General features: G+C 39.6%; 1 protein-coding gene across 3 annotated transcripts in view; it reads left to right on the top strand.

The window, feature by feature from the left end:
• BMPR2 (bone morphogenetic protein receptor type 2) overlaps positions 1-22,229 on the top strand; it is a 107,432-nt gene extending 85,203 nt beyond the window's left edge. The window contains exons 7-14 of one of the 3 annotated variants that reach the window (XM_064660558.1): positions 2,081-2,195; positions 3,819-3,979; positions 5,715-5,862; positions 6,784-6,920; positions 10,590-10,762; positions 11,794-13,067; positions 14,464-14,544; positions 14,792-14,905. In XM_064660558.1, the coding sequence (XP_064516628.1) occupies positions 2,081-2,195; positions 3,819-3,979; positions 5,715-5,862; positions 6,784-6,920; positions 10,590-10,762; positions 11,794-13,067; positions 14,464-14,513 (2,058 nt within the window). In that variant the 3' untranslated portion in view covers positions 14,514-14,544; positions 14,792-14,905. Of the gene's footprint in view, positions 1-2,080; positions 2,196-3,818; positions 3,980-5,714; positions 5,863-6,783; positions 6,921-10,589; positions 10,763-11,793; positions 13,068-14,463; positions 14,545-14,791 lie in introns of all 3 variants that reach the window. The other 2 variants (XM_064660556.1, XM_064660557.1) reach the window with 2 other exon arrangements.
• The last annotated feature ends 5,052 nt before the right edge of the window (positions 22,230-27,281 follow it).

Here is a 27,281-nt window from a genome sequence, read left to right on the forward strand (position 1 = left end):
CAAAATACTTCCCTTCTTGGAAATAAGAACACACAAACCAGAACATTTTCACACAGAAAATTGTTCTTGATGGTGCCTTGGTGAAAGCAAGACAGATAAGGTTTGACCCAGATTGCATCATTATCCAAACATGCCTTCAGACCAAAGGAAGCAGGCAAGCAAGTAAGGAAACATAGGTGTATTTATCAATCAACAGGCTGTTCTGGTGGTACTCTGACGTGTGGGAGGTGAATAAGAAAGCTGAGAGGGATGACATAGTAGGAGATAGGTAATAGCCACAGAATTATTGCCCCGGTAGTCAGACACTGATGTCCTTTTAGAACAACGGAAAAATTGTTGTAAAACACAAATAGAATCTTTGGAGTGTTAAAAGCATCGATTCTATCAGTAGTTAGAATCAGAACAAACGTCCCCATTTTAACATGTAACTCATGACTGACAATTACAAATATATCTCTCTATAAATCTTGACTAAAATTTTCCTGATTGTCATTTATATTGAACTGAACTAAAAGTGTAAAATCACAGCCCTCAGCTAGCTTAAAAATTATCTGGTGGCTAACAGGCGCTGCAGCAGAAAGATCTTGAAGCTGGTTTGAGATCTTTATGTAGTGAGTATTTCTCAGTCACACCATGACAACAATCCTGCGGCCTCTCTTAGAATGGGCTGGAACCTCAACCTGCTGAGCCAAGAAAGTCTGTTACTGCACCCAAGTTGCTGACAGTTGGAGGCTAATCAGAGTGCTTGTATTTCTTAAAAAGCTTTAAACAGTAAGAAAAAATGAGAAGTTCTTTTAACTCATTTCTAGGTGGATTCATAGGTTTTTTATGTGTTACAGAATCTATTTGAATTTCATATATTTAAAAAAAATATACATATATACTTGTGTAAACTGGTATGAGTGACATTTGGTCTGTGTTGTCACCGGGGAGGTCATCGATTTAAGGCTTCCTTGTTCTGCACAGACTAAGTCTGAAAAGGTGTAAGACTCTTGTGATTCTATTAAGGAGTGTCAACAATTTGGTTTTACTTTAGCACTGGATTAAAAAAATGTCTAATATTTCGGTCACTTTAAATTCTGGTGTCTGTGTGTCTCCATCTGAACTGTGCATGCATTACCTACCTGGATGTTGACTCCAGACAGATTGAAATGCCACATACCAAATTTTTATGAACCAAATGTTAAAAAACTAATTTTGCAATAACATGTATTTAGTTGCAGCTGTGACGTGACACATTGATGCATCTTTGAGATTACAGATTTAAATAAGCAAAATCAGGGTAGTTTGTAGTTATAAAAATATCCTAATAAATATGCAGAGATAACTGGATGACTTGTTCTTCATGAATAAGGATTTAGTTTATTTAAACTGAGTATATTGTCACTGGGGACTGTGCATAAGAACTGCTCAAAGTTGTTGTAGTTTGCAGGGTCTGGCTCTTGTTTTGGATTGTGGTCTCAGTTTCTAGAATATCTCAGTATTCTAATTCACACCCTTCCTTCTGGTTTTCTTGGAGATTTCACGACAAACTACTAGAAAATCCCCCATTTTACACATGTAACTTCTCTTTCAAGAAGAGGGGAACATGATGTTCTTTTTTTCATGTTTCTTCGAGTGCATGTGAAGTCACTCCTATTCTGAGTTACCTTAGGGTTTTTTTTGTTTTGATACATAAATAGATTATAGCTGAGCCAGTGAGATATGTTGAGTATTCTGTAAGTGCCCACATATGTATGTGGGTCTAAAGCCCACATAACCCAGGCTGTTATGTCTTCACTTACCTTTCTTCTGTTCTGCAACAAGATTTTTATAATTAATTATTTCTAAGGCAATCCCTGTTATTTTGTGATAAAATTTCTATTCCACTTTAGATAAACCAAATGGCAGCACTAGAAATTAGTGCAACTTTGGTCCAGTCACAGGTTTTAGGATATGTGAGTAAACACAGAAGCAGTTGCAGGTTTATACCATTCAGGAGCAATGGATAAAACTGACTTTCCTAAAGATTTTAAGTTATTCAAGTGGACAATGATCTTAATCCATGTTTATTGTTCTGTTTTTGGTTGGTTTTTTTTAGGGTTCTCTGTGCAAATATCTGAGTCTCCACACGAGTGACTGGGTGAGCTCTTGTCGCTTGGCACACTCCATAACTAGGGGCCTGGCATACCTGCACACGGAGCTGCCTCGAGGAGGTAAGGCCAGGAGGGGATTCCAAGATCTTCAAGGTACTCTTATTTCTGTCGGGTAGTAGATTCCTGCCTTTGTTTTTTTCTCTGTGACAGTACAGAGAGTAGGAAATGATGAATACCAGTAGGGACTGCTCAGAACTTCTGCTATGTTCTTTCCTTCTGAACAACCCCACGTCGTGGGCTCTGTCTGTGATGCTCCTATGAAAACAGGAGTGAGAGAGCTAGGAGAGCCCCAGAGAGAGGCAAGAGGAGGAGGCAGAGCTGTGCAGTGCTGCTGTATCATGGCAACAGATTACTGAAGACCTGAAGCACTGGCTGGCTGTCTAGCAGAGGGCAAACAGATGGGGTGTTGCGTTTGTTTTTGCAGTTCAGACACAGATCACCAAAGCAATTTTTAGTTTGTATGTGAACTGTATACACAAGGAGAAATAATTATATTTTCTGACTCCACTGAAGTTTTACTTATCATGTCTTGATTACTGTCTAAGGGTTTGGCCCTAGCTTTTGCTGTGTACAAACGATATGCTGGACTTCTGGTCTTTTATTAGAGTACTGGATGTGACAGTGTATTGATTTGTATCTTTGTATCTGCTTGCATACTTCAGCCAACATTTCAGCAGCTGAAGTGTTATGATTATAAAGCAGAGATTCTGAGATCTGTGATCTATCAGGCTGCAGAATATGGCCTGGCAATGAAGCTTTTTGGCAGTAAATAAAAGGCTAGTTTCATTGAATCTACATTAAGGTGCTAGTGGTTTGATTAAAATTCCAAACTATATATCTCAAATGTTAAGCATCAGCTCTAGCAAAGAATGACAACTGAAGATGCTGCTAGAAGTGCAAGCCTGAAAATACCTAAATCAGTATTCCTGTGTGACATTGAAACTGCAGCTATCATCTTAAATTCATCATTTCAAAATGTGCAGACACGTGTGTCCATTAGCAGCCAAAAAATGTGTAAGCCTTCCATCAGAAAGAAGAGACAGCCATAGTCTGTGAATGCTAGGGAGGAATTCATGGAGTAGAATGAATTCCACAGTAAAATGGGTTCTATAGTGCTAGCTGCTGTACTAACAAAATAAACTGCATATAAACTAGGAACTGAGATTATTCTTTTGAAAAGATCAGATCCCATGCAAGGTGAACATGTTCAGACTCTGTTCAGAAATAATTTTGTCTACATGTCTTCTGAATAGGTGCCAGTGCCAATTCCCATCATAATGTAAATAGTTGGTGCCCTGTTTGACACAGGAGTGTGGATATGAGAGAGAGTATTTGAAATGGCTTTTAGGGCTGTGGCAGCAGGTCTGTGCTTAAGTACACAGTGTCTCTACTGCCAAAATAATGCTGAAATATCCCCTGGAAAGAAAATCATTGGCAAACAGTAGAACTGTATCTAGCAGTAGCCTAATACATTATGTAGGTATGGTGAAACTCTGAATGCCAGTCGGTTTTCTAGGGATCGCATACTCCGGAGCTCATTGTAAAGAAGCCAAAATGTTAGCTTTCTAAAAGATAGGTTGATTCTCAGTTTATAATAGGTGAGCAGACATAATCTGGTTCTCTCATTTTGCCAAACAGTAGAATTGCTCAAATAGTAATGAGCACTTTCATTTGTCCAAATAGACCATTACAAACCTGCGATATCCCATCGTGACTTGAACAGCCGCAATGTCCTGGTAAAGAATGATGGAACATGTGTAATTAGTGATTTTGGACTCTCAATGAAGTTAACTGGAAACAGATTAGTACGACCAGGTGAGGAAGATAATGCAGCCATTAGTGAGGTAAGTATAAATGAAGATAAACCGGTGCATAAAAGAGCAAATTGGTATGGAAGTAACACTGAGAAAGAGTTATTTCTGTTGCTACAAGGTGAATGTTCAGGTGGTACAGTTTCTGTAAGAGGGAGTTGCTGCAGTGTAGGTGAGAAGTAACTGAAACCTCCATAGGAAGAAACTGGTTTTATTCTCAAAACACTCAGACAAACGTAGCATTTTGAAAGGCAATAGGTTGGCAGCCCTGGAGACTGAAGTTTCTGTGTGAGATACAAGAAGACATAAGGTCTGGTTTGGTTGCCATGTTCTTTGCAGTGATGTGGTACAGGTCCCTTCAGTCTTGTACTGCAAGGGTTAACTGAAGACCAAACATCCTTTGGTGGTTTTGGTGTTAATTTTTGCAAAAAGGTGACATACCACATTCTGCATCCTACAACGATTTCTCTGGGTGTCATCTGCAATTTTCTGGACTTTAAATGGATACATCTGTGTTAGAGTGAGCACATGTAGAAAGACATGGACCAATTGAAAAGAACAGGGTCAGAAAAACAAGGGGGTGCTTGAAAGAGTACCTTATGGGAAAAAATAAAAGAATGAAGGTTGTTTAGGGAAGACAGAGACGGGTCTTCAAGTATGTAAACAGCTGCTACAAAGGGAAAGGAATAAACTGTTTGCATTCAGGACAAGAGATAATGGGACTATTGCAGGAGGGAAAATTCAGGTTAGTTACCAAGAAACCTTTCTAATCTGTGGAAGGCAGCCAGGGTCTGGAATGGACTGCTAAGGAAGGCTGTATAGAATTTGCATCATTTTATGAATTTAAGGAACAGATTGGGAAAACATCTGTTAGGAGTGGGTTATAATGGATTCTAGGCAAAAAGAAGAAACTGATTTCTTAAGCTTTCCTTTTTATGATGCTGTGACTCAGAGAGTGGGGGAGTTTTTTGTTGTTATTTTCTTTTTGTATAATATAAATATACTTGACATCCAATACAGGCTATGGAAATACAGTGAGGCTATTTTAAACACAATGAAAGTCCCTAATGGTTCAGTAAATTTGTCTGTGCTTTTACAGAAAACCTTTACATTTCATTCAAAGAGTATGTTTTGCAGTGCTAATCACCTTCCCTTAGAAAGCAGGTGCTAAATTGATAGTATATAGTTCACATGTGCTCTTTTTAGATCTCCCCTTACTGAACAAAGAAACAGGGAAAGTGCTGTTAAAATGGAGCTGTAGGGAGCAGTCCTGTGACAAAACAGTCTTGGATAGTACTGATGAGTGAGTGCTCTAATCTATCTAACATCTGTCCCAGTGAAAATTAATAGAATCTCTCAAGGCTGTTAATAACCTTTGACTATGGAAGATGTAGGCTGCCTTGGTGACAGTTCAGGAAAAAGAGAACAAGTTTCCTCTTCAGTAGCACCCTCTTCCATTATGATACATACCTTGATGTTTAACAGAGTAATTCCAGGGGGGAAAAAACATTTCTGAGAACATTAAATAAAGGACAAAGTTATTTTGTTCTGGTACATACAAAGAAGTGACAAAGTAGGGCAAGGGTTTTGTTATGACTAGGCTGCTGGTAAGAGTCTAGAAGCTGAGGACATTGATTAGAAAAGAACTGCATTTTCCATAACTATAGAAAACACCAAACAAGATAGGGTATTAAAAAATAAATCTCCACAATAAATTGAATTTGGAAATTACTTCCTGATGTGAAGCTTTGATTTTATGCTTTCACAGGTCGGTACGATCCGCTACATGGCCCCAGAAGTGCTTGAAGGAGCAGTGAACTTGAGGGACTGTGAATCCGCTTTGAAACAAGTGGATATGTACGCGCTAGGCCTTATCTACTGGGAGATCTTCATGAGATGTACAGACCTCTTCCCAGGTAACCAAAAGAACTGGGAAAAGCGTAATAGGTAGAAAGCAGTACCAGCAACCAAAGCTACTCCTTAGCCAGAGCTTTTGGAAGTGGAAGAGGGGAATTAGTTTTCTCAGTTGCTTCTGCCATTAAGTCGGTGCCATCTAGTGTTCGCAGGGGTGGTTGGCAGCGCAGTGTGTTTGAGGGTGAGGCACAGTTCCTGCTGGGAGACTTGGAATTACCTGTTTAAGCAGTTTGCAGGCCTCATGGTAAGGGCAATTTGAGCATTATTATTATTGTCCAGAGCTTAAATACATTTGGAGTTAATCTGGTGGAAAAGGCAGTACTTCCAGTTGTTAGAACCGATAAAAGTGTTTTTTAGAGTTTTCCCATGAAAGAATGTATGGAAAAACAGTGTGATTTAATGTAGCCTTTAGTCAGTTGTACTTTTATTTATGATAGTGACATTGAAAATGCAGGGAAATCTTCCAAACCTGTAACACAAAACAAAAGGAAGTAGACTTTTAAGATTTAACACGAGGTTGTGCCACACCCACCATCTTCTTTCCAAGCAAGACCATATAGAATGAATCTAAAATGCAGCATTCTTTCTGTAGTCAAACAGATGCATTTTATGTGCAGAGGCTTGTGATCTTGCTGGGCTTCCTCACAAATAAGTACATGAATATAATCAGTCAGTGGTGTAATCCTCAGGCTCCAAGACATTCTGAATGTGCCACTCAGCCAACAAAGTTTGAGGATGTTATCCTTGGAAAGGTTGCTGAACAGCACATAATTCATTTGCAGTTAATTCAGAATTTTTTGTGGAGAAAGTGGGGAACGTCTCGATAGACAGCAATTCTGATGATACCTTTCATCACCTGAAAGCCTTTGCTTTGCCTTTTAATCTGATTGATTTTTCTCCCCCTTTCTTTCTTTTGCTAACAGGGGAATCTGTGCCAGAGTACCAGATGGCTTTCCAGACTGAAGTCGGAAACCATCCCACTTTTGAAGATATGCAAGTCTTGGTGTCTAGAGAGAAGCAAAGACCAAAATTCCCAGAAGCATGGAAGGAGAACAGCCTGGTGAGCTAGAATATTTGCAAAGAAACAGTGATTTAATCAGCTTTAGGGTGTACTCATTTCTTAAAAGCAATTTTTTATTTCTTTTTAAATGTTTGCTGGTGTTTAAGGATTGGGAGCTGTTTCTGTCTGGACTTCTTAAATATGGAATTCAGTTTTTAAAAAGCCATTGACATGAAAACTAGATTTCTTTTCAGGAAAAATACTCTTATTATTATTATTACTATTATTGGATACTGCAGTGTGATACCCAGCAGATAACTTCTTATATTAATTGTTAGACACTATCTGTAATACTGTGTGTGAAGTGCCCATGTGTTCTCTGGATGCTGGATGAGAAACATGAAGGCATTTTTTGCCTTTTGACATCTTATAAACTAATAAAACCATAAAATAGTTGGCAAAAATGCCAATATACTGTTCCAAAACTAAAATCTGTAAACATTGTAATAAACTTTTTCTGAACTTGTATAGTCCTCAGAATTTGCAGAGGCTATGGCTCCCAGCAATCATTTCATTAGAACTACATTAAAAATTTTATATGGCTTCATTTGATCTGCAATTTTTGTTTTCAAGACCATAAAGTAGTAATGTTGTTTGTTGTTTTGAATTAGTGTAGCTATGGCTTAGAGCCTTGCTTGCTGCTGCAGGCCAGCAAGTTACAGCAAGTCAGCTGAACTCTGGTGAGTCTGTGTGCTTGCTTTCGTCTGCAGCAAAGGTGAGGTAATGCTAATCCCCTTAGCTTAGAGGGGGCTGGTTGTCTTTTATTACAAGGGAAGTGACATGGACTTACGGGGTTTCACCTGATCCATGGTAACTTGTTTAAGCTAATACAGCTTGATTGAGAGTATGGAAATTACATATTTGACTCTTTCATAAAAAGATACTTCCATTTATTCCCTTAGTGAAATCATGCCCTGCAATCTTCAGAGGCTTTGCTAGTTGATAAGTGTGTAGCTGCTGTGCAGACAGCGAGGAGCCTGAGGGCTCACCTGTGCTGGTACTTGTAAATATGTACAGAACCGTTTTCAGAGAGGAGCGTAGCCTCCAGTGGTGCACTGCAGTAAAACATGTTGGAACTGCGTCAGGAGCTTCCGAGAGGGGTTCTTTAATAACACAGTTTTGGCCAGCCAGTCTCGGGGGCAGGGGAGCAAAGAGAAAAAAATGGAATCCACGCCCAAAGGATATAGGAAATCAAACAACAACTGTTTTAACTATAGCCACGTTGGCAAATGCAATGTTGGAAGAACCAAGCTTGACAGCTGTTTCTGAAGACAGTTAAAACAGTTCAAGAAGGTTTGTTCTGTTTTGCAGACTACCATTTTAAATGTTAGTTACGTTCTAACAAGCTGATAGACTCCAGCATTATTAGATGATCCCCATATTTAAAGTGCCTGACACACTTTGTGTTGCTACTATTTTTTTTTTTGCAAAAAATCAAAATTATGATGATTATAACTCCAGCTCTAAGGATTGATCTACATCATTGCTTTAAGAGAAAAGAAGAATAAATAATTTGTAGTTCTCTCGTGTATCAAACAATTTCTTCCACCCTATGCCAGTCTAGGATAATATCTGAATGAGCACTCTGGAGGAGGTAATGTGGAAAACTAAGCTCCAGATAACCTCACCCTGGACCCAGGTCCTAACCTCCTGTATCTAATGCATGGGGGAAAAGATTTTTTTCTGTTGTTTAAAGCAGTGCTGACATGTTGGGTTATAACACTTTCATGCAAATTCATATATTAAAGAAATGTGTTTGTCCTTTTCATTTGAGAAATAAAAATAAAAAGCAATGTTTTATTTTTTAGGTCACATAATTAAGGCACTCAAAAGATGTGGAATGCTGTATTTGTGGTTATATATGCAGTCTCAGTCTACTTCTTGCACTATATGTGTTATGTTACGGACCTTGATTAGCAGTATTGTTTTTCACAGTGTAAATCAACAATCTGAGCAGATGGTGTGTGTAAAATAATTCAAGGGCTATAAACTGTGTTGAGACATTACGGCATTCTTGTCTCACTTGCCAAAGTGGCATCTGAGCTTGACTTCAAAGGTCAGCACTGAAGGATATTAAGAGAATAATAGAATAATGCAGATTTCTGGTCCCTTCTATTTTTTTGATGAATGCTAGAACTTCTAAATAGTGCATTTTGGTATAGTGGTCTTTGAACCTGAAATTAATAGAAAACACATTGTGGTAAATGTGAAGCTCTAGAAGTTCAGTTTTGTTAGCTATCTCTAACAGTCATTATTATGTTCTTTTCATGATCCTTACAATATCAAAAGAAAAGGGTCTGCCAGAGGAGATACAATTTGAAATTAAGCGCTGGTTGAATTTACTGCTGGTGAAACCTGTAGGGGAGAGTCTTGCAAAGAGACAAGGCAGGAGATTAGAGTGTCCACTGACTTAAATATTTAGTCTAAACTGTGATGAAATCAAGTCCTAAAAGCTGAATTGAAGGCATTTTATTGTGGGAGAGAAAACAGATCCAGGTCCTTGTGCCTGCAGGTGCTTTTAGACTCATGTCCCTCAGCTGAGGGGAGGGTGGTTGCTTAGCTCCTCTGTGATCTGCTGTGGGAAGGGAGATGAAAGGTTTGCTTGTGGGGGAGCTCATCCCCACCAGTGCAGCCATGGCCGCATCACTGAGCAGCAGTGACTTGCCAGATGCAGACGGTGCCAGGAGCCCGCTCGGTGGGTGAGGAGCTCTTGGCTCACATGCAGAGCCAGTCCAGGCTTTCACTGCCAGAAGGGCACAAGGCAGTTCTGGCACAGAGGCAGCCAGCAGGACCCACTGAATGCCATAGTGCCCAGCTGGGATTATGCACAGTCCTTGGCACTGGAGAGGTTAAAGCTTGGCTGTAGACGTGAGATGTTCTGGCAAATCAGGTCCTCTTTATGGGCCATAGATTGGCAGCAGGGGCCCATAAATGTCTGCCTGGCTTTTGTACTCCAGATGCAGTGGAAGCAGAATTGTTCAGTGCTCATAATTTCAGTTGTTTCCTCTCCAGTTCTCTGAGCATATGGCAGCACGTTTTGGAGGTCTTGAGCTCTAATCCTGACTGTACAGTTCATCCCGCAGTGTGATGCCAGGAATGTGTGTGTGTTTCTGTTTCTCCATCTGTAAAACAAGTGCAGCAATAATCTCCTCCCATGGTGCAGACAAATTCACTGATACTTATGAGACATTTGGATGCTGCAGTGGTGAACAGAGGAAGAAAAGCACGATGAAATGGGCACGGCTGTGTTATTTGCATACAGTGCAGAGGAGCGAGGCAGTGACCATTAGCAGAACTGTGAGGGTAACAATGACAGCATTTCCAGAATATCAGAAATCCTTAGTACACAGCTCTCATAAGGCAAGGAGAATAAGCTGGGCATGCATACCTCAGAGGGCTGGCTGAAGGTTGTATGGACACTGGTGAATGAAGCTTTTCCTAAATAATTGTCTTCCAGTTGATGTGTGTGTGAGGTATGATAATACTAGTCATGCATATTGCAGCTATTAGGTTAAACTAGCTTTGAATGAAATCGTGTGTCTTCTGTGTCTCTTTCCTACCAGCTTGCGACTGTTCTCATACATGCAGAGTGCTGCCATAAAACAGTAAATTAGAAGCACAATGTAAAGGGGAAATAATTTAAGATAAAGGATTTTTGTCTTCTGGCAGGCTGTGAGGTCACTTAAAGAAACAATTGAAGACTGCTGGGATCAAGATGCTGAGGCTCGACTAACAGCACAGTGTGCTGAGGAGAGAATGGCAGAACTCATGATGATCTGGGAGAGGAATAAATCAGTTAGTCCAACAGTCAACCCTATGTCAACTGCCATGCAAAATGAGCGGTAAGAAGAGAAGGCATTTTGGTTTAGTCAGCAGCAAATGCCCAATGCAGTGCTCAGCTTGCTCCAGGAGGGAAGCTGCAGCTTGCTGCTGGCTTAACATCTCTGCACTTGTGACGTGGGGGTGTGTTACGTGAGCTAGTCTACATGTGGGTATTGTGTGACATGGTCCTGATTGCTTGTGTTCTTAAGATCTCTGTATGTGTCCCTGGAATTCAGGCACCTTTTATCACAACAACTGTACTTCTCACTGCGGGGCCTTTTAAACCGAGCTTAGGCAAACTGTCTCAGCAGGCTTGCAACGATATGGAGTGATGAAGGGAATTGTCTTTAAGGACACTTGCTAAATGATGCATAAAACTTCTGTTTAAAGTGTTCTACTAAAAACTGAATTCTCAGTCAGTTTGAGTTCAGGAAATTACAGAGTCTCAAACCTGCAGTTTTTCAATTAAAGAACCACAGGACCATTGTTTAAGGCATCGTTATTCTGACCCCAGGGAGAAAAGTACTGTACGTTCTCTGCTTATATATGATCCACAGGGAGCAAGAATTTGCAGAACTGACATTAGTGCTTAATAGTACGTGCTAGAAATCTGGATTTGAGAGAAGAGTAATGTTGCTGTATATTGCAGTGTTTATTGTCACGGAAAAAAATTATGTTCAAATCGTAGAGTATCTAAATGGTTAAAATAGTAGAGTTTTCATGGCATAGGACCTTTTGACTTCTTCCCAGCATTGCTTTCTTGGTCTTGTCTGTTGAGTTCTCGTTGACTCCTCTAGTGTCACTTCTCTACGTCTAGAGTGGTACCTTAGCAGTCAACTAGACAAACAACATATTGGACGAACAGAAGAAAATTACTGTTCTCTTAGTAAATAACATCCATGATGAAATTTTGCCCTAGTAAAACCAATTTTCTGCTACCCAGGATTTTTCAAGGAAGTTACTGAAATATCATCTCTCTTAAATGAGAGGCTTTATGACGTGAGGTGATTTTTACATATATGATCTTAACATCCCTTATTTTTTCTTAAAGGAATCTGTCACATCATCGACGTGTATCAAAGATAAGGCCATACCCAGATTACTCTTCCTCTTCCTACATTGAAGATTCAATCCACCACACTGACAGCATAGTGAAGAACATTTCTTCTGAACATTCAATGTCCACTACGCCGTTGACTTCAGGCGAAAAGAATAGAAATTCCATTAACTACGAGCGGCAACAGGCACAAGCTCGCATTCCTAGTCCTGAGACAAGTGTCACCAGTCTGTCCACCAATACTACCACCACCAATACAACTGGCCTCACTCCTAGCACTGGCATGACCACCATATCCGAAATGCCTTACTCGGATGAAACAAACTTACATACTACAAATGTCATGCAGCCAGGTGGGCCCACCCCCGTTTGCCTGCAGCTAACAGAGGAGGACTTGGAGACAAATAAATTGGATCCAAAAGAAGTGGATAAGAACCTGAAAGAAAGCTCTGATGAGAATCTGATGGAACATTCACTTAAGCAGTTTAGTGGGCCAGATCCACTCAGCAGCACTAGTTCCAGCTTACTTTATCCACTGATAAAGCTTGCAGTAGAGGTGACAGGACAACAGGACTTCACACAAGCTGCCAATGGTCAAGCATGTTTGATTCCGGATGTCCCATCTGCTCAGGTCTATCCTCTACCCAAGCAACAGAACCTTCCGAAGAGGCCTACTAGCCTCCCCCTAAACACCAAAAATTCAACAAAGGAGCCACGCTTAAAATTTGGTGGCAAGCACAAATCAAACTTGAAGCAAGTGGAAACAGGCGTTGCCAAGATGAACACTATCAATGCTGCAGAACCTCACGTCGTGACAGTCACCATGAACGGAGTGGCTGGGAGAGGCCACGGCATAAACTCTCATGCTGGCACCACCCAGTATGCCAATGGCACGGTGCCATCTGGCCAGACAACCAGCTCAGTAGCACAGAGGGCCCAGGAAATGCTTCAGAACCAGTTCAGTGGAGAGGATAGTCGGCTGAATATTAATTCAAGCCCTGATGAGCACGAACCCTTGTTGAGGCGGGAGCAGCAGGTTGGCCACGATGAAGGTGTTCTGGACCGCCTCGTAGACAGGAGGGAGCGACCACTGGATAATGGCCGAACAAATGCCAATAACAACAACAGTAATCCGTGTCCAGACACAGCAACAGCCAGTGTCCAGAATGTAGTGAGAAATCCTGGGCAGACCCAGACTAGAAGAGCACAGAGGCCTAATTCGCTGGATCTGTCAGCTACAAATAGCTTGGATAGCAGTAGTATGCAGTGTAAGTGCCTACAGGACTTGAACAGTTTCTCTGACACTTTTTTACTTAGTAACTATATATATCTGCTTGAATAGAAATTCCTTCCATCTCTCCTGTCCCTCCTCAAAGCATACTTATTAAATCCTATATAAATTTAATCTCTGGGGTCAGCACAATTTCAGTCGTTTTGATAAAGTCCTGTCTCCATCATTTCCAGCACATTAGATCACTATCTTCCTTCCACATATACAGGATGAATGTGTCCCTTTCTAATCCATCTGCTCTTGACTCTAGGTTAACTTTTGTAATTCCTTGCAAGGCCCCTACCTTGGCAGCTGCAAATCATATTGAAAAAGCTTCCTATTCCTTTCTGCAGGGACACATTATACTTTTTTTCCCTTATTTTCCCCCATTCTCCTAGGAGTAGTCATCTCTAAGATGCATTGGTTAAAATAATGTATTATAATAACTACTTATATACTTCATTACTTTCAAAGCAATTGATTTTACTGTATTAGCCCAGATGAGCCCTTGATGAAGGGTCGGGTGTTGTCTTTTTTGTTATTTAAGCTCCAGAAATTATAGCAATTCTTCATCAGTTTACCATGTACATATTAAAAATTAATCAAAGTAGTTAGAGAAGGAATGAATTTTAATAGACCATTTCAGAATAACTACCTTAGGATTTTTATGGCCAAATATCTAAGAGGTTACAATGGGACTCTCCTTTTTACGATAAGAATGTAATCCTATAGTTACAGTTAAGTTAGGTCCCTCCTTTGTGTTTGACTTTGAGCTTGTATGAGCTGTTGGAAAGGCCTCCTACTGTACATTTTAAAGAGAATATATATTTCCAGAAGGCACATTAGTCTTTGAAAGGTGCTTGCAAATCTCTTGACTATGTTTAGACAGATGCTGTGATACTAGTGAAATAAACTGAGGTGCCAGCACCTTTGGAAATAAAAGATTTAAAATCAAACCAGAACATATCACATATCTTTCAAGAAATGTAGTTGAATATTCAGCAGTAAAATGTTTAAGCCTTCCTTTTAAGTAGGAAACCTTATTTTTGCCTTAAGACATTGACATGATTTGAAATCTTATTGAGGTAAAGAAAAAAGATTATTGCAGTGAATTTCTTTAATTGATGGTTAAGTTAAAAGAAAGGGTTGTATAAAGGTTTTTTTTAACAATCAGATTTTTACTGATGAAGTTTTATCACGATTAAAGTTGGGTTTGCAACCCAACATTCCAAATCCTGACTTAGGATCTTAGCAGATAATGGACCATTTTGTATTCAGCTGAAATGTTTTGCCAGGTGAAGTAGGATTAGGGGATCTAAAGTTTAATTACGCTATTAGAATTCTAGCCTTTGCTGTCCTTTGGTAGCAACATTCTTTTGTACCTCCCATTACAGGTAATATAAGATACTATGATTGCAAAAGCCCCTCAAATGTCAAATGCTGATTCTCCTGTTTGATGCCAATGTGCGTTCCAGGTAACACAAATTACTTCACTGAAGTAATTTCTGACAGAGAACAGAACCTAACCCCTGTTTTAATGGCAGCTGTTGCAGTTGATATACCTGTCATGCCTCTGCCACACAGTTGCTTCTGTGTGACAAGATTTTGTTCTGTTTCACATAAGTGACAACCTTGGACTCTAATCTAATCTCACCTTCCTCATAAAACTGTTTTCTACTCTGGTTTTTTTGTTTTTGTTTTTTTTTTTATCTTTTCCTTCAGTAGGTGACTCCTCACAGGATGGCAGATCGGGCTCAGGAGAAAAGATCAAGAAACGCGTGAAAACTCCCTACTCCCTGAAGCGGTGGCGTCCTTCGACGTGGGTCATCTCCACCGAGCCTCTGCACTGCGAGGTCAACAACAACGGCAGCGACCAGGCAGCCCCCCCCAAATCCAGCACTGCCGTTTACCTTGCGGAAGGAGGCACTGCCACCACCATGGTATCTAAGGATGCAGGAGTGAACTGCCTGTGAAATACTTTAAAAGCCGACAAATGACCTTTTTTTTGCATTATTTGAAACAAACATGCAGAAGACATTCTAAAAAACTGCTTTCTCCTCCTGTCAGCACCCCCTACCAAGGACTCGCTTTAAATAGATTTCAGCTATGCAGAAAATTTTTAGCTTATGCTTCCATATTTTTTTATTTTGTTTTATTTTTTGAACGTTTTTGCACTTTTATTTAGTATCGCTAAAGTTAAGTCTGTCTGTTTTGACCACGGAATATATATATGTGTATCAAAAATGTGGTCTCAAAATATTTTTTTAAAAAAAAAGTAACAAAAAAAAGTATTGCTGATAATCAGTTTGGACCAGTTTCTTAAGGTCACTAAGATCATAAGCAGACTATAAGACAGGTTTGACTGCAGTGGTGTCTTGTAACCATGTTTTGATTTCTGTGCACAAGCTAGTCTGTATATTTCTATGTTACAAAGTGTATTCTCTTTTGAACCCCTTATTTTTCTTGTGTCATGTTGAAATGTGCAATAGTCTATAGTTCATGGTATGCTTTATTGAAAAGTGTGTTTCTAAAACTGCCACGTGTTCCCATTTTTGTACCTGTTAATTTTCCCCTGACAGTTGAGCAGTCAGCCGGTCATGACAGTGAACTTTGCACATTGTAGCCAGCTCGAAGCAGCTGCCTATATCACATTGTGCTGAGAGGTCACAATGCATGAATTTTCCCCAACTTGAAAGGGCTTTTAAAAAGGAACAAAAAAAAAAATCTGAGCTCTGTACCTTTTCTTTGATCCTTCCAAATCAAAATGTGTTTCCTTTATAGTAGTGTATGCCAACCTGTGAAGTTCTGAATAACAAAATGGTGAACAAATGTAAGGAAACAATGTCAGCCATTTTTTCCATTTTATTTTGTGTGCAGTTTTACCCCCTGTATTTATGTAAACCCTTATTTAGATCACTAATGATGTACATTGGAAAATACATTTTATTCAGAAATATTAATAACTGTCGTACTTAAAAGCTCGAGTGAAGATAGGTTGTGAACGTACTTTGTTTACACAGAGAAAAAAATCATGAATCTTACTTGGCACAAAGCAGTTTTGTGATGAGTCAGAAATCTTGCCTGATTAACCTACCTACAGTCTGAGGTAAAATCAACCTAATTGCCTATGCAGGTAGGTGCATCCTAATTGGCTCTTGTTGCCAAGTTGAGTTGAAACTCGTCCTCCCTTCAGAGTTTTTAGAGAGCCCCTCATTCATCGTGTTAAAATTTATTGCATGCTTTTAAAATTCATGGGTGTTTGCAGGGGAGGGTTGGGGATTTTTTTTCCCCTCTGCGTAGTCCCTTCTTTCAGTTTGTATGCACATTGATTTTAGCTGTCAGTGAATGTATTATCTATTGAGATAAATTGTTTTTTTCACCATCTCAAGTAAACCTTACCTCTTTTTTGGAATGATTGGTTTTACTGTCTACTGAAAGAAAATTAATTTCCTTATTAGTCAGGACCTCCTTCCACCTCAGAAATATTCTTTCTGATTGAAAACACTTCAGTAAAAACTGTTTAGATGAAAAAGACATCAGTCTTTGGTACCAAGTAAAGTTTTATCACTTTATCTGAAAACTGGTGATGTTCAAAGAAAGAAAATCAATTCAGTCAGCCTGCCAGATTCCTGTGGCAGGATGCTGGCAGCAAACAATTGCCTCCCTTACCCTGTCTCCTTTCAGATGACTGAAACAGATGCTCTCTGCTTTTAAGCTCATTTGTTTCCTTGCTGTTTTATTACTTTTTCCCCCTGAGGTAAACTTTGCCAACCTTGTTCTTCTATATCTGATGATACAAGTAGCCTAATACATGCCTTGCTGCATCTGATTCTTGCTGTTCCCCAAAATCCCTTGTTTGTGCTTGATTGCTATGATTTTCTCTTGTAACGCTTCTTAACATTTCTTAGATTCTCCTAGATATCTCCAAGAGATAGCTCTATAAATCCAGACTTTGATTAAGTGTAGTTGTAGAAATACAAGCCAAGAGGCACGTTTCAGGCTCCTGATGTTCTTTAAGCTCCAGTTCAAATAGTACCTCTCATCTCTGAGGCGTAATTATGTTATCATCCCCCTGTATAAATACACAGCTATGTCTCCCCTCTTCAAAAATACAGCCTTCCTCTGGTTTGACTTTTAATCCACTCTCCAGCTTCCCATCTGCTGCAATCTCACATCCCAGATGTTGAAAACCTGCCAGTTGCTCAGCTGGGTTTCAAGACCTGAATCAGAATTTCTAGCATTCTCTTCATAATACTCACTGTGGTTTTCTTCTCTTCTGGCCTCCTTTGAGTCTCCATTTGAAGTGCGCTGTGTTGTTCAGTGGTGAGCGCTGTATCATGTGTTGAAGGTTCTTCACTCCTTTCCCAGTGACTTTTGCTTTGCTTTGCATGTATCATCCATCAGCATTTCAGAATATGGGCTGAAAAGAGTATTTAGGACTCTCTTGTCTAACTCAAAACACTCTGGGGAGAGAAAAGTTACTTCTCTGACTGCTGCTTCTTTTTGCTAAGACAGATTTGCACCCGTCTTCTCTAGCCTTTCTTTGCAGGCCAAGCCTTTGTAAGAAATCCAACTTTTTTGTGATCAATGCAATCAAAATCATTTTAATACCGGATGAAAGTGTTCTGCAGTTTTCCTTAAACATTCTTAAAGCAAACAATGCTTTTTTTTCCCCCTTTTATCTATTCCTACTATTTGTATGCCTCTGGGATGAATTATTAGCAAGTATCGGCTTTGCAATCTACCATGGATAAATATAATTTGCAATGTGATAGAAAAATGTACTTTATCACAAAATACCCTATTGATTAAATAAAGGAAAAACTATCTTTAAATGTCAGTCAAAACAAACTCTTAAGCAGGTACCAAAATATTGTAATTCTGCACAGCTAGATGAGACCAGATTAGCAGTTTGGTTTTAATGCTTAATTTAGTAATGCCCTTTTTTTTTTTTTGTTCACAGCACATAATCCAATCTCCATAGAGTACTTTCTCTGTAAGTTAAATGATAATGGATTGTGTCTCATACCACAGGGAATTATCCTTAACCAAACAAAATACATGTCAGAGAGAGAATTCTACAGACCAAGCACAGGGACGGTTGATAAATGTACTATAAACAAGGGAGACAAATGTGATTTATTTCCTTGTACTTTTTGATTTTGTTTTTATTTGTTTGTGTTTCAAGACAAAAAAAGGATAATGATAAAAGTTGATAATTTTCTATTAGTTTCTCATGCATAATGCAGACAAGATAAATATAGCAAACAAAAATAGAATGATAGTGTAAATACCTATGAATTGTGTCAAATAGGCAACAGTAGAATATTTGTTATGGTAATTTAAAACAGATAATTCAAGTAAAATGATAGAGCAAACATTTGTGATGTTTGTATATATAAGACAAAATCCAAAATCTTACTAGTTATAGAAAACGAAGCCAGAAGAGTTGCTTAGGTTAATGCATTGCCTCTTGTTCTGTTTCCTATAATAGTCACCAACATAACATGGTTTTTAGAGTGTGAACTCTATAATCATTTGACCAGACATGCCTCATAGACAGGTCTGTTTCCTACTAAATTGATATTTACAAGTCATGTTATTTGCAACACTTTCCCTAAATTTGCTTATAATGCTTAATAGCTTCCTGTGCTAAACAGTTGGTATTAACAAGGCCTTTCGTGAAGCTCCAAGATGCACTTAAACTGCACAGCTAAAACAAAGGGATTCCTAACTTAAAACCATCTGATAGTGTCATAATTAGAATATTCTCAGAAACAAACGACATTTCCGTTTGTGTTTTGCTTTTTTAGTGCTGCCCATTTGTGTCCTATTTTCCTATAGAAAACTACCTAATTTTCAAAGGCAACACATTTTGATTTTTTCAGCGCACTGGGCACAAAACAATGCAAGATAGATGCTGGCAAGTTTCAGGAAACAAGCAACAAAAAAACCTCACCTCATAAATATGTTTAGAAAGTACGTATCCTCCCACCTGTAAACTTTCTCTAGAAGAAATCTGTAATCCTGTCTGCCTCAGGAGAATAAGGAAGTTATTTAATTGTATGGAATAGATTATTGGCCCAAATTCAGTAACAATGAATTCTTACTTTAAAAAAATATATATGTATACATTATATATGCTGTAGGTTCAGTGCATTTTTCTGTAATGATATTCCTTTTTTAAACATTAAAAAACCTCTACTTAACATTACTACATCTATGTTCAGATTATCATTTTCTTTCATGAAAAATATTCAGAAGTTCATAGTCATTCTGCTGTTAAAATGTTACTATGGACGTTTCCAGCCTAATTAGAGAGAATTTCAAAGTTCACATATTTAATCAGTGCAGGAGACATTAATTATGCTGTAATTTTTACTTGTGTAGAAATGATGGCAGTTTGCATTGCTGAAACAGGCTGGTTTCAATAATAATTGCCAAGCACAGTAGCATATACATGACCTGATGCCTAACTGGAAAATTTGTAGCAGCTCATCAAAGTAAATTGAAATTGGATTGATTTGTCTATGAAAGTCTGATTATAGGCTGGGCAGTTTGGTATTTTGCATGAATTTGGATTATTTGAACTTTTCTGTCTGGTCTGCCGGTACCCGTTTTAACAGGTAAATATGTTAACCTCCTTTTTAAAATGTGCTCATTATTTTTTGTTAACTTTAAGCCTTTCACCAATGAAAACTATACATATTGCAGTGAAGCCAGATATATATATATTTTTATGTAAACTCCTTATGTATTTAGATGCATATATGTATGTTGTGCATGAGTTACAGCATCAGATGGTAGCACTGGTAGCAAATATAATTTTTTTTTCATATGCCATTTTAAAATTGTCCTTAGTGCATCACAGTAAAGTTGGGATCAGACTGTGACATACAGTCCAGTAGTTCAAGATCTCCCATGACAGACTTGTCACTAATTGTTTAGGTGGAATGGATTTATGAGAGGGAGAGAAACCTGGGAATGCACATGACAAGTTTTATGTGAAGCTGAGTAATTTAAGGTACCTCTCTTAAAGATCAAAAAATAACCCAGAACACTTAACACATAATTTTTACAAGGCTTTTTTATGTAGTAGCTATAGTTATGTGTGTGGTTGCTATTTAAACATAGTGTTTTAGTCCATTAAATCCAATTACATTTTAAGCTTCTATATTGTCATATAAAACTGTAGCTGTAGAAATACATCCCTTTTTGATCTCACCCACCTCCCAAGTGGGTTCATTTTTGATGTGAAATAGTGTGACAAATCAGATTTCTCATTTTGAGGTTTCTTCTGCACTGAGTAAAATTGGTAGGAGAACTTTCATTTCTGCAGATAACAGATGTAGGTGCTCCTGCAAATCCAGATGAGTATCATTATTGGCACAGTTGTATCCGAGGGAATCGGCACCTGACTGGCTCCCGGTTGAGCCAGGTGCCCCTGGAATCAAAGAGGAGTCTGCTGTTGATTATGGGCAAAGGAGGGGTGTGTCCTGCTGGCTGTGGTGTTAAACACTCCTTGGGAGGATTAGCCCTGGGAAAGCTGATGTGGAATGTGGAGCCCTGGCTCCGGATGCCTTGCTGGGTGTTTGCTGGTGGGGTGTCCAGGCTGTCGGGCGGGGTTGGCACAGTGCAGCTGTGGTTATTGTCCAGAAGTGGAACTGCATCGGGGCAGTGGGAATGGAAGGTTTCAAGATAAGTTCTCATTTACACCAATTCCTTTAATGTGTATCTGGGCTCCACACAGGTCTGTTTTAGTGGTGCATTACTAACACAAATTACTTTTTATGGCCATCTCTATTTATTTCACTGCGGTTTAATATACACATGTGCATAATAATCAGGAACTAGCTGGAGTTATGTTACTTAATAATGTAATTGTCAGATATTTTTAAAAGCCTATTGATCAGCAACTGTTTAAATTTGCAAGTCATTCAGTTGGTTACCTTCAATGCACACACCATGCTCAACAGTGCAGTAACTGTCACACGAAGGAAGGATTTATTCCCAGTCTTCGCGGACTTCTGCAGATGTATCACAGGAGCGTACACCCACCCAGGGCACAGCATCTCGCCTGGTAACTATTTTAAAGCAGAAATAATTAGCCTTTATAACTTCCTAGTTGCAAGGTCTCCCTAAAGTCAATTTTTATAGCCCACTCGCTTGTTTTTAAGACAGCAAAAATGTGTGAGGTTTATTTCTAGAGCACTTGATTCTTTTTTTTTTTTTGTGCTTCAGAACTGTATCATGAAGTATCACACTTCAGTCTTGTTTATTCAGAAAGAAAAGAAAATAGTTCGTGATTCTGTAGTTTGTCAGAAGTCACAAGAACAAACAGGCAAGTCCAAGTTATAGCTGACTCATTTGTCACTTTTGAATTTCCTGATTGGTGACTCTACTCTCTCTTTCACGCTGTTGAAATGTATTTAAAACGGTTTGTATGTAGTGTTTCTTGTCTGCTTTTTGTCTCTAGAGGAAAGCGTGCTCTATTCACATTTATATAAGCTGGAATCATATTTTACCATTGCTGTTGATTATTTTCCCCCCTAAATGCAGTATAAGAGGAAAATGAACATGGCAAGGACCGATTTCTAGGGTTTGGTCTTCTGTAGAAGCTGAAATATGGAGATGTGAAACTGCCATTTTCCTTATGAAAGACTGTAAAGAGAGCATTACTTTCTGAGCGAGCTTTTCTGGGGGAAAAGGGGGAGAAGTCCTTGACTATGGAGTCTCATCAGAACCCTTTTGTTAACGGGTATTTTTGGTTTTCCTCTCAAACACTGAGGAAATATCATGTATGAATTTATAAATAATTGCTTTCAGTTATTTCTTTTGTATAAGCTGCCCAATACCCTTGCTATGCTGTATAAGTTGTGTTTCATGGAACAGTGTGAGTATGAAATAAAAAGCTAATTTTTGTTTTTTAATCATCTGTGGATGCCACTATGAAAGCTGACATTGTTAAAGCCACTACAGAGTTTTCTATGAATACTTGTAAGAATTGTTTTGTTATATATAAACCTAAATAAAGAGATTGTATTGATACAGAGACATTGGATAAGAACATTTAAAAGGCTATTCTTTAGGCCTCAAAGAAAAAGCTTGCTGTAAAATGGTGCATTATTCCATTTATTAAAGATCATATTAATGACAAAAAGCACTGTCTTTTGTGCGTTTTTCAAGTTATTATTGGCCACGAGTAACAAGATACGCTCCCAGGAATGAGAGGGTTGCAGTAATGCAGTGCCTGTGCTCACCTCTCTGCCCTTTCTCACTGATCAGTCAGCTCAGGTGTTTGTATTGGAACTGGATACAGTTTTATAGGTGTTTCAAAGCAGCAGGCCTTGCATGACCTCGTGTCACACTTCATCTGCCTGCTAAGTGTTTAAATGCAAAAGAAACCCAAAAAAAACGAAACCAAAAAACCCTCAGAAAAAAACAGGAGAAAGAGGCATTAAACTGAATCGTTTTCTCCTTCAGTTTTGGTTGAGTGGCACTTGGGGAGAGCACAGGATTGATGGCAGCCAGGCATGTGGGAGGAACACAGCAAGGATCAACCTCGGCAGGTGGGACAGGAATTAAAAGAGAAACCCCTTATCCTTCCCACGTGAGCTACTGCACTTTCTCCTCCCCATGAAGAGGCAACGTCCTGGCATTCTTACAAGCAGGAACTTTTGCAGCCCAGAGCTGCCTTCCTATCCAGCAGAACTAAAAGAGATGGATTAAGATAGTAGAAGGATGCTGCAAATTTCCACCAGCTGGCACTTTCCACTATACACAGATTGGTGGGATCCATCCTGCAGCTCAGTTGCTTTGTTGGTTTTGTCTCTCCTCCTCACTTAATTCTTATTAATTTATTTTTCTCTATCCACAGTGGTGATTTTTGCAGGCAAAAAAGGAAAGTGATACAAGTCTTACACTTCTGTGGCCAAGGAACTAACTCCAAAATGCAAGGAAAGAAGGGAGACAGAGTAAGGAGCTTCATTTCTTGCTGTCATAAATAAGGAGGAAGCAACAAACTGAGGCAAGTAGTGTGTGTTTAAGTATTTGCCTGTATGGCAAATCACCTCAGCCCCACAAGTATGGTGAATGATATTTGTTTCAGGCATCAGCAACACAGTGAACCTAGAAACCCCTGGCTGCAGGAAGGGGCTATGGCAAACCCTGCTTCCCCTGCAAGCAGGAGGCACACTGAGAGTGAGGGCCAGCATAACAAAAGGAGCAGACATGTCCCCAAAAGCAATTATCGTTCTTTGCTGACAGTAAGAGCAGCCAAGTCCTGCCCTACCCCAGCAGGTGTGGCTGAGCCTTGTCCTCAGGGCATCTGAGAAGCCTTGACTCAGCCCTGCAGTAACAAACTGGTGAATTTTGCTGATATTTTTCACTGGGTGCATGAGCTACTCAGGGCTAAGAAGTAGTCTCCTCATAGTGTTCCCTGTGTGACCTCATACACTCACCTCTGCCAGCTCTCTCCTGCAGAAATAACAACCACTTTTATTTGGCTTTTGCTTTGCTAATGGGAAATGAAAGTAAAACAACAATAATTATATTGCCCTTTGTTCCAGAGCAGTGATGCAGCTGCAGAACGTACTTTGTGGAACACAGCCACGTCAGTCTTCCATTTGTTTCCATTCAGGGTTTTTTTCCCCCATTTGCTTCTTGCTAATTCTGATGTTATGGAAATTCTCCACGTGCAGGAGATTATAGACATCTGCTTGCTGCCATGACCCAAAGCACATTCTATTGGATAAGAAGGTTAATTTTCCACAGGCAGGAAAACTAACCTATACCAAAATGTTAGTGTCTGTATAAATTCAGCTTTTCATGTTAGCCTGAAAGGTTGTCATTCTCCATCCAATGAGGAGTTGAAACGTTTTGATTCCTGGAATTTAAATGGCACACTTTGGTATTCTGCTTTTATGTCAGGGGATCTTCTTTCAGCTCTCAGTACCACAGGGAAAGTCTGTGAGAAATCCACAAATGTGATCTGAGCCGAAGTCATGCTTTGGGGATCACTCGTGCCTCTTTTACAAAGACAACAAATAAGGCTGGCTGAGGACAGCTGGTCTGTGGGAGGTGATTAAGGAAAGCAAGTCTGTATTTACTATGCAGTGTCTGAGCAAATGGCATTTCTCGCATGGGCAATGGAAAAATGTTAAGGATGCAAATATTGAGAAAGGTTGGAAACACCTGATCCAGGTGCATTTCAATTCCCAGTGGGAAGGACAGGAGCTTCCCAGCACTCTGTATCACAGTCCAAGTACCTTTTGAGAATGAGGACATAGAGTCAGCAGAGAGCAGGCATGGTTTGGGCAGATAATGGGCCAAAGCCAGTGGGCAGAGTCTCAAGTGCATGAGGTAGATTTGAGGAAGGAGAAAGCATGGAGGGGGGTAGAGATACTTGTTTCAGGTTTCCATAACACAGTAGAACTCAGCATTTTTCTTTGGCCCAATTTCTTTGTTGTTCCTGCCAAGTGCTAACAGGAAAGGATAGCGTAGGGCATTGTGATAAAGAGAGTACAGAGGTTGTACAGCTCGTTTTACTAGTGCCACTGCTTGTAACAGGCCTGCAAGCAGTTCCTAGGAATGGTACAGCCTTTTGTGCTTTCCTCTTTCGCTTACTGCAACCTTTGTTTGGGAGAAGTTCATGCCACAAGATATCAGATTTCTTAATCAGAATGACCAGAAATACAGTTTTCATGATGTACTTTTATGGTGCAAGGGAAGCGAGGTTGAGCTCGTGCTCTGTTCCTGGTTCCCTTCCTGACGGTTGGTCTGTGTGCTTTGCGGTGACTGGTGTTTTGCCAGTCTGCTGTAATACTGAAATTATACCTGTTTTCTCAATCTCTCTCCCTTTCTTCCTCTTTCTCCCCCTCCCCCTTCCCTCTCATAGGAAAGGTAATAATTGAGCCCTGTTGTAAGGAGTAACTTCTAGCACCTCCAGGTCTTTGGGTTAGTTAAAAAAATGAGATCTGACACAAATCATTGTAGCAAGGTGTAGGTCTGACTCTAGCCCATGAGATAGGCATTGCTGCTGCACATATCACTTGTACTGGTGCAGCTAAGGTGTGTATGGGTGACCAGAGAATTTCCTGCAGGAGGGAGGCCTTGATGGATCTCTGCTGAGGTGGAAAGAATTTATTGGGAACCTGTATTTCTGTTGCCATGCCAAGAATTTTCTTACAGGACTGTTAACAATTTTGAATCAGGCCTCAGAAACAGCTAGCTTAAAATCACCATTAAGCCAGCTAACTTTATTTATTGTTTGCCTCTGGAAAGCCAGAATTCAACTAAATCATGTGTTTGAACTTCACCCTGTGATTGTGAGATGTGCCTGAGGCACAGGCAAGCAGAAGTTCCCATCTGCCTACACAAGCCATGAACTGAGACTGTTCCTTTTAGGAAGCAAAGTTTTATTGTTGGAATAGGAGCAATCATGTGCAAATTATCATTCAGCATCTTGTAGGATACCTAGGGGAGATTATACTGTCTCTTGTTTAAATGAACTAGGCCACTTCTCTCACCGTTACCGAAAAAAAGATTCCAAAATGTGGTGGACAACAGGCCTTTTCTGCTGCTCATTCTCTTCCCTCGTCTCAATCCAGGAAGAGTTCCAGTCACTCTCAGCTGGCAAGAATTCCCATCGCTGAACCAAGCAGGATTCCAGTTGCCCCTCTCCTTCAGCAGCTGGACACTCACCACAAGGTTTTTGCTTAGTGTTGCTGCTGACATTTAACACATGCTCGGAAAACTGATCTGTATGTGTGGAAAAACTTGTCACTTGTAGGTGAACTTAACACTGGCTTCTAAAGAAATTAACCTTGTGCTTCTCCCAGGTAATTACGTGTGCCAGGAATGTGCAGTGGGAACGTCCCTGAAGCTGCAGGTAAGTGTTGCATTGAGGAACTGGATTTCTTTGTCAAAAATGTGTTACCTTAATGCCAGTGAGGCACTGGAGCCTCTGGATGTTATTTCTATGACAACTTTTCTTAAAGATTGTACTTCATAAAATGTGTCAGGAGTGCATTTTGCTTATTGCATGGAGTTTGATTTATGCCCAAAGTCCCATCTGTTGTTTTTTATTTTTTTTAACCTTAATACCTTATTTCAATCTGTTTGCCTTCTCAAATCCCCTCAGATATTCCAGAATATTAACTAGGCTCTTACAGGTTCTGTGTAAAGCAAATTCTATTATATTTGTCCTATTTTTTTAAATGTCTTTTTCTCCACTTGATGTTGAACACCCACAGAAACAAGCAAAACAAACTCACTCTGCAGGGGAGAGATGAGAAATACAGTGAAATATCCTGGGGCATAATCTAGTGTTTAGATTAGGCTCCCAGAATCTTTAGTCTTTCAACCTTCAATATTGCTTGTAACAACCGTAGTTAAAAAAACAATTTCAGTCAGTAGATTGCTCCTCTACATGTACTGCTTTACATTTTATTTAATTTTGGAATAAGACAATAACATATTTGAAGCTGCTTGAAGCACAGTAATTTTCTATAAGGTTTACTATTATTACTATTATTTTAACAGAGCATTTTTCATATATATTATTATGATCAGTGAGCAGTAATACTTAGACATTTTCAGTTGTTAGTATAAGGAAACTCCCTAAATCTTGGGTTTTTTACTAACTGTACAGTGGGATTTGGTCCTATCAATTTGGTTAAACCCCTTTGACTCTTGTTACTCTGCTTTTCATTTGAGGTTACCAGTTGACCAGTTTTCAGTTGACCAGTTCCCAGACTTGTTTACATCCCTGCTTTCAGCAGGTTGCAGATTTGTTTCCTCAGCTCTTTGTGTTGGATCAATCTGCCCTTGAGGGTACTTGATATACTTCCAGCCTTTGGATTGATTTGTTTGTATCTACAGCACTTACCACACACCATATTTTAAGAAAGAGCCAACACCTTGCACGTAAGGGGGGATGTTTGCCATACCTAGATTTAATCCCCCAACACTGACTAGAAAGCAGCACATTTTGGTTGGACTCTGGATGGGTGCTGAGAGCCTCCAAGCCAGAGTAAGTGTGTCATGGATTTGAAGAAACCCAGCCCAAAAGGTTCCACATGAAACGGTATGAAATGCGTTGCTCAGAGTTGGCCTGGACAGCATTTGGCAAAGTCTGCAGGCAGAAAGGAAGGTGATGGCTGAAAAAAACCCAGAGCTTGAGAGGTGTGAACTACAAGGAGAGTCTGGGGAA

Source organism: Pseudopipra pipra, chromosome 7 (assembly GCF_036250125.1).
Source record: "Pseudopipra pipra isolate bDixPip1 chromosome 7, bDixPip1.hap1, whole genome shotgun sequence".
NCBI lineage: Eukaryota > Metazoa > Chordata > Aves > Passeriformes > Pipridae > Pseudopipra > Pseudopipra pipra.